General features: G+C 38.4%; 1 protein-coding gene across 1 annotated transcript in view; it reads right to left on the bottom strand.

Annotated features, from left to right (window-relative positions):
- Positions 1-2,997: 2,997 nt before the first annotated feature.
- The window catches only part of LOC137634965 (organic cation/carnitine transporter 2-like), a 31,565-nt gene continuing 26,059 nt past the window's right edge, over positions 2,998-8,503 (bottom strand). The window contains exons 9-12 of the mRNA XM_068367532.1: positions 5,670-5,842; positions 5,120-5,292; positions 4,556-4,740; positions 2,998-3,382 (exon numbers count right to left, since the gene is read on the bottom strand). Coding sequence (XP_068223633.1) covers positions 3,176-3,382; positions 4,556-4,740; positions 5,120-5,292; positions 5,670-5,842 — 738 coding nt within the window. The 3' untranslated portion in view covers positions 2,998-3,175. The remainder of the gene's footprint in view (positions 3,383-4,555; positions 4,741-5,119; positions 5,293-5,669; positions 5,843-8,503) is intronic.

The following is an 8,503-nucleotide window of genomic DNA, read 5'->3' as shown; positions in this document are numbered from 1 at the left end:
TGTGTATTCTGATGAGATTAGGAGGTTGGCCGGTTCAGCCAAGTTTAATAAGGTTGGTTTAGAAAATGTGGTGAAACTAACGTTTGTTAATGTTTTTCCAGATAATTTTAGTGTTGTTTTACAGGAATTGCCAAATGTGATGATAATGGCAATGAGTGACCTGATTAGTCATGCTAGGACTATGTCATCTAAACAGCAAGGTGGTGTAGTAGCTGTAATTGTCAGAAAGGGTGGAGAAGGTGGTGGTGGTTGGAAACCTGAGAATAGGTCTAGTCCTTTCCAGTTTAAGGGTCAGTGTTTCGAATGTGATGGCCCTAATATGATTAAAGACTGTAAATAGACACAGGTGAAGTGTTTTAGGTGTAATTAAATTGGTTATATGGCCAGTTGTTGTCAAGAACAGGTTGCGAAAACGAGCAATGCTGCCCTCAAAAGGCAAAACGCATCAACTCCAAAATCTTAGTTTTGAGAAAATCAGTGATAAAGGTTTGATTCATCATAATTCTTTTGCTAATTTTATCTGCATATTGTAATTTGGTCAACATATGGGTTAACTTTAGTAGGAGTATTTTATTGCATTAAATTTCTCAAAATGTTTTAACTAATACCCAAATTCGCTGTCCAAAGCAGACTAACTTTGTCCTAGTGTGGACATGATGCGTTCTGCTCTGAAAACCTTGGCTACTATGCTATTAGATAATTACGTGATTTGTATTTTCCTCATGTTTTAGCGATGAAATTTAACAAATGGCATTTAAAGATAAGGCTCTTGGTTATTAAAACAAAAATATTGGACTATGGTAAAGAACATTTATTATTTATTGAACAAAAATTCATATCTTTTTCAATGAGAGGCTAGAGAAAAAAAAAATGAATAACTTTGAGATAAAACTAATAAACTTCAGTTTTGCACAATACATTTTATAGAAAATTAATCCAAAATTACTTTTTACTTGAATGCTACAGTCTGACTTGGCATTCTTAGATTATTCCTAAAAAATTTCCTCTAAAAAAAACTCAAAGAAATAACACTCAAAATCATTGCAGTATTAGTAATAAGAAAAAAATTATGACACCTTACTTTTCTGGAAATTAACCTGAAAATTAACCTCTAGTTTTGAATCTCAAGGAAAAACAGTAATTTTATTTCAGATCAACATATATGACTCTTCAGCAAATCTTCGCTCCTAGAGTCTCGGGCATATTTATCCAGAATCCTCTTCTGGTTTTAGGAATTTTGCATACAAGCTTCTCCACAATGTTTTTCTTCTTCACTGAAGATAAACCCCTGGGACAATTATCCAGGGGAATCTTAACAAGTTCACTTGATAGTTCAACAGTTTTTTTGATGAAGTTGCAAAATTGATAATTATCCATGCTGAAAGTTGTCTTGTAATGAAATCCTATTGCGCATCATGTCCATAGTGTAACGCACTATAATTCTCCATGATGCGCTTCTTTCCTTTTCAGGCAAAATGCATCATGTCCATAACATTATGGAGTTGATGCATTCTGGTGCAAAAGAATGGTTGTGATGCATTTTGCCTTCAAATAATGTAGAAAACCAGTTGAGTTGATGCATTTTGCCTGTTTAAAACTCTTTTTACGGGCAAGATAGGCTTAATATACCTTCAGGATAAGATTGGCCTCTTTTTTGCTGATTCCATTGATATAAAAATGTCAAAAATCGCATTTTTGGAGTTTATGCGTTTTGCCTTTTTAGGGCAGAATTATTATGGGTGACTACTGCGCCTGTAGCCGCCCTTTTGGTGATAATAAGGTGCACCTTGATACATCGCCTATGATTGATGTTTGTACTAGTAATGAGACTGCAAAGAACAGCTCTTCGTCTGTGGTACATTCTAAATTTGTGCCTCACTGTAACGGAGAAGTGTACATCAGTGCTTTTGATGGGAGTAAAAAAAAAATATTTAGAGCCTGAAATTACAAGTAAGTCACCACGATCATTTGAAAGATACCATGTCCATTTAAATGAGAAAGTTCACGGGATCTATGTTGCCCGTGGTGCTGTCGTTGCTAGATATTGCTTTCTATGTTGACATTTTCTACGAAAATAAAAGTTCACAGTACCATCAGCTGCATAAGGGTATTTCGAAATATATGTAGATCTTGAGCAGCACATCGGAAATTCTCAGTGATATTAGCCTCATACTGGATTTTTACAATGATGTTAACCGCACACGGGCATTTAACAATAACATTATTATTATTATTATTATTATTATTATTATTATTATTACTAGCTAAGCTACAACCCTAGTTGGAAAAGCAAGATGCTATAAGCCCAAGGGCTCCAACAGGGAAAAATAGCCCAGTGAGGAAAGGAAACAAGGAAATAAATAAATGATGAGAATAAATTAACAATATATCATTCTAAAAACAGTAACAGCGTCAAAAAGATATGTGACGTTAACATTAACCGGGTACAGGCATATCAAATCAATATATTAACTACACACGGCCATGTCACAATGACGTTTGCTGCATACAGGCATTTCACAATAACATTACTCATAAATGGCATTAAATTTTGTCAATACAAGAACCACGTACTCTGGTTTTTACGTTGTGTGGTCACTCCGCTGCCAAAACCTCCAAGAATACACAGATTTATAAATTGACGTCACAAAGTTTCTCGTGAACTATAAATACTTTATTTAGAATGATTAAGATCAAAGACAGAGTACCAAGTGATTTTAATATTAAGGTGTGCTGATATCCACATATGGAAAGGTTGTTTCAAATAAGAGTGCAATGGCGACCGTTGAATTTTCTCTTAGTTACTTTCCTATATAAAAAAAATTATAATATCTCTATAAAGTGGAATTGGTAACCTAACTCCTGGTGCTTGTGAGAGGCCCTTTTATCAGTGGATAGTTACTTTCCTATCCACTGATAAAAGGGCCTCTCACAAGCACCAGGAGTTAGGTTACCAATTCCACTTTATAGAGATATTATAATTTTTTTTATATACAGCAGCTATATATTAAACGACTTTTGTTATTGTCATATACATAACATGATAAAATTACTCTGTCTTTGGTTATTTATCAGTTTTTCTCCCAAGCACACTGTTTTGGAGATCACACGTATTATAATAAAATAGTTTTATAGTGATAAAATAAATTATAATCTCGATGATTTAGCAAAAGTATCAATCATCCTGAAAACCACTGTTCACACAGTGTTCCTCCGTTTTGCGTTCGAGTTTCCCCGATTTCCCTTTTTCGTCATCCTTTGGGGACAAAGCTCTCTCTTCAGTGATGGATTCTCTTGTCTCCGGCAGGAAAAGGCACAGGGCGGCTGATAGGACTGAACTCAAGGTGAACAATGCTGAAGGTGCCCAGACGACCACTATGCCCTGAAATGCAATTTTTATTAGATTTTTGTCGTTACAGGCAAAGGAAATAAATGTCCCTTCTAATAAAAGATAAATCAACTTCTTAAAAATCTAGTGGGCCTTTATAGGTCAGAACTTCTGATCTAAAGGAGAAAAAATAGAAGTCCAAATTAAAAAGAAAAATATCTAAAAATTGTTTGGAATAGTGATGCTGTTCCTGAAAAGACTACGTATGAAATATGGTTGCCTTATAGCTTAGCACAATAAAATATGCCTGGTGGTACGACACGTACCCCTTCATAAGTTAATTGGTAATGCATCAGTACAGCAATGGTTTTGCATTCTTTGGAATCCTCTAATTCATTTGGCTTAAACTCTTGCTTAATACTATGTCTAACAAAAGAATTTTTCTTATGAATGCGAGTTTTATTAGAATTGATTTTATATACCGCAGCAATTTAGTCTTGTTTAACAAAATCTATATCAAAGTTATTTATAATTTGTTGGGAAAATAATTGGCATCTTTTATTTGTTATTAATCCCTATTTCTATTACAGCTTCGCCATATTAGCAACTATGGCTGTTGATAATTAATCATTTTGATAACAAAGCAATAAATTTATCTGATAACAATTTTGATTTTTCAGTAATTTTATTAGTGTCATTTCTAACATTAAAAAGGACTTGTTGTTCTAAGCTTCTTGTGTGACTGTATAGCAGATGCTTTTATCTTAGGCACCATAAAATGTCTAGAACAGTTATCTATACCGGTCAACATCGTCAATTACTTGTTTGATATATAAAATTAGTCATTTGACATTGTGCTTAGGGGAAACTTCGCGGTCGTACTGTGGAGTAAAAGTAAAAAGGAATCGGGAATAGAGGTAAAGTAAAAAAGTTAATGGGTGCAGCTAGATTCTTTAATAGTTCGTACAGATCACCACGTGAAATGCACTGATGGCCTTACCTCCTAATGAAAAAGATTGCTGCATCAGTAAACTTGTATCTTGGGGAAGCAATTTCTTATTGCTTTTGCTTCTAAATTTCAGTCAGGCATACAAAACTGGGGACTTTTAACAAGTTTTTGGGGGTACTACCCAGGATTTCAGTTTGGTTTACAGTTATCACTATCATTCTCCTACATATATCGATTTTTAGCAGAATATATAGATTAAAAATGTAAATCACACTAACCAAAATATCATTAATGTACGGCGACACGATGCTCCCTACTCGACCCATGACGCTGGATTGCCCGACGGCCAGCGAGCGATATCGCGTCGGGAACAGTTCAGCCGTGTACATATAACAGATGACGAAGGCCGACGAAATGGCGATCCTTCCTGCCATGGCGAATGGCATTATGAGACCGGATGGCACTGAAATCAATTTAATTCCATTATCATTAAATAGGCAATGAATCATGTTAATTTAAAGTGTTTTAGCAAATATGCCAATGGTTATAAAGTATACGAAAGGGACACACATGATTTAAATGTTTAGCTTTGCTCATGACAGAGGCAGACATGTTTGATATATTTTGAAATTGTCTATCAGAGGCTATTTGAAAAAAAAAAAATCTTTGAAAATTATTCATATTTGGACTTGGTCAGTAGGCTATTTTACCACATACTAATTGCAAAGGTATCAGGCGACTTTTCCAGAAGAAGAAAAAAAAAAAGAAAAACAGAAGCTATCACCCTCAGGATTTAATTTAATCCCTTCAAAATGCCCGAGTTACAGTTTATTCCCCAATACCTTCATCCATCGAGGCTAAAAGGATGCTCACGACGCAGATAGCTATGCTGGCCGCCCAAAGACAAAGGGACAGACTGATCCTTCTGCCGATATAAGCAACCAAGACCCAGGCAAGGAAATAACTCGGAAACTCCGCCAAGCTTCCAAAGACCATGTACAAATAAAGGTCTGCGCTGAAAAGATGAGCATTTGTGAAGTAACTAGTGATATTTGTATGGAGTAGAAGTGTAAAGACCATATGGAAAGGAAGAATGAAGTAGATTTATAAAGAGCATATGTAAATAATAAAGGATATTTTCAGAAAAATATGAATACACAGAACATGATATTTTGTTAATGTAGATGGTTGAAGAATATATTATAAGTGCAAAGTTTTAGTTCAGTATTAATAAAATATAAAATTTTGTTATGTTATATTGATACAAAAATGTATATAATATGAATACTATTCATGAAATTAGTCATCTAAAAACAGCGTAAACATTATCATTGATATATAAACCCCAATAGGTTTTCTTGAATTTAAATAAAAAAAATTCTAAAATTTTACCTAAGGTTGTCTGAGTTCAGTGAAATGCCATAGTACACCATAGACACAGCGCACCAGCAGAAGTAGTTAATGAGAATCTTCACTCGGTATTCCCGCTTCAGTATCAGTACCAAGTAATCTTTGATATTCCTGGTGAATTGTTGTGATAAGTTCTCTTCAACTTTGGGTTTACTCTGGAAGAGAAACATATTCACGCTTATGTATAGATTCACACACACTATATATAAAATACATATACTGCTAAATGTTGAGATAGATATTGTACCCCCATGTGTTTCATGCTCATGCAGTGTAATGCTATTGCCTTTTTTTTAATCTCTTGCTCTCTCCCACACTGATGATAGAACAACCTGTTTAAGCTTGCCATTGAACGTTTTAGATCGTTTGAATCTTTGTGACATTCTTGCACTCGACTGCTTGTATAGAAGCTCGTTATCTGTTAATTTACAGTAATTTACAGCAGAGTAGCTGAAATTTTCAGTGCCCTGTCCGTGGACTTTCCGACCAAGTGTTAGCTAGTTCGAGTATTTCATTTGAACTGCGCATTTAGAACACTATTTTGTGTTATTGAGACAGAAAATAAACCAAACCTAACAGCAGTTCGACAAAGCTGTAGGCTACCATCGTGTTTGCGATGGCAGCCAGGGGCTCGTCCCCCTCCATCCTTTCCGACTCCCTTCGTGCCAGAGTGGAAAATGGAAGTATCAAGAAGCCGAGAACTCTCACCTTGAGGAGTCACGAGAAGAAACCTGCCTCGTCCACCCAACCAGCTATGGAACCAATCCAAGATACACCTAAGGACCACACAGAAGAGGCGGAGCAGGAAGAAGCAGCTGAAGAAGATGATGACCAGGACACCACCACTCCTCCTACCCAGCAACCACTTCCACGCAGACCACCAACAGCACGTCTAACCAGTCAACCAGGTTCAGGCTACTCCTGGCCCCAACACGACCTCTTATGCTGCCATAGCCGCCATGGAGGCCAAGAATCCACACCTGAACATGACAATCAGGCCGAATTGATGAGGACAACTTGTCATCTCTGCCCAGGACAATGAGACCAAGGACTTCCTTGAGCAGCAAGAGATTGTCCTACACCTTAACCCTGCAGACAAGCCGACGACAATCTTCATCATCTACGACCTCTATCTTCCACTTGAACCTGTGCTGAACCAACCTTCCATTCTCTCAGCCAAGAGATGTGAAGGGAAAGCTGGAAGGAGATCCCACAAGTTGGAGGCAGTCATCAAGGGACAACGACCTCCATAGCTCTCCTTCGGCCACTGGGGAACCTTCTACATGGAGGAGTACTTCCCAGAGCCCCTCAGATGCTTCAGGTATCAGAAGTTTGGACACCATAGAAGCCACTGCACAGGCCCGGAGGTCTGTGCAGCTTGCAGCAGCAGACAGCACCCCACAGCCCATTGCATTGCCAGGCTCAAGGCCGGACACCACACCGTTGCCAAGTGCCCCAACTGCCGAGGACCTCACCATGCTTGGCAGAAGAGATGCCCTGCAAGACTTAAGCGCATCGCTCACCTCCAGGGAGCAGATCGCCACTACAACCTACAGTTTTGTCGAACAAACCAACCTCAAACCAACCGCACCTCCCGACTTAATCCTAATCCTTCCAGACATGCTATTCCCGAACTTTCCTTCCTCCACGTCCTCTCCCAGAACCAAAACCTCAACCCCCTCCAAGACATCCTCCAAAGTCTAGACGATCCCCCTTCCATACTCCTTCCACACCACACCCTCACCACTAAGATTCACCTCTCCTTCCACTTCCTCCCAGCAAACCTGACCACAACCATCCTCATCCTCCTTCATACCAGAAACCCACAGACCCATCACCACCAATTCCTTAAGTGATTTTCTCAGTCTCCCTATTCCCGCTGTCAGAAGACGTTCAAGCGCCTCATGCCCCTCCACTCCCTTAGTACCACCTGCCATTGAATGGAACGATTAGGACCCCATCACTTGCCCCATGGCTGCCTTCATAGGAGTCATTTCAAACGTCCTTTGCAACTTTTTAAGTCACAAAAAATTAAGTTCTCACAACAATCCCTTGACGATTTTATTTTTGATAACGTCAAGAACTCCGAGCCCTAGTCCTTTCATAGTCCCTCCAGCAAACAATCATAATATAAACACACTCAACAACGAAGAAATTATCAGCAACACTAAAGTGAAAGTACCCCAATAGAATGCCTGCGGACTCAGAAACTAGTTTGCTTTCCTACAATCCCAAACCTCAGTGCAAAATTCAGACATCATTGTGCTGCAAGAAACCATGTTAAATGAGAATACACCAATCTCATTCTCAGGATACAAAGTGTACACCCCAACAACAAGAGGATTAACTAATCTCATCAAGAATAGTATCCCCTGAAAAAAGAGTACAAAGCATCGACTGTGAGACAGAGGCAGTGATACTCAGAGTACAGATATCTCTGCTAGCCACAACCCTCACAGTCCACTATGTCTACAAATCTCCAACCAAAAGCAACAATGCAGAGGAGCTCTTTGCTGCCGCCTCTAAGGACAACACAATCATTGCAGGCGATTTCAATGTTCACCACCCGTTTCTGAACTCAACATCAGCAACAAACTAGACAGGCAGACACTTGTATGCCCTACAGCAAGAATATCCTGATGTAACATTGCTTAACAATGTGTCAGAAGCAACCTATTTAAGGGGCGGTCGTCTAGACCTGACCCTCCTGTCAAGAACCATCCAAAGGGGTGCTAAATGGCAACTGCATCCTGTGCTAACAAGTGATCACCTTGCCATAGAAATTGACCTCAAATTGGAGAAATACCCTTATCCTC

The sequence above is a fragment of the Palaemon carinicauda genome, chromosome 45 (genome assembly GCF_036898095.1).
Source record: "Palaemon carinicauda isolate YSFRI2023 chromosome 45, ASM3689809v2, whole genome shotgun sequence".
NCBI lineage: Eukaryota > Metazoa > Arthropoda > Malacostraca > Decapoda > Palaemonidae > Palaemon > Palaemon carinicauda.
Note: the sequence above shows the minus strand (reverse complement) of the source record. Positions and strands in the feature narration are given on the sequence as shown.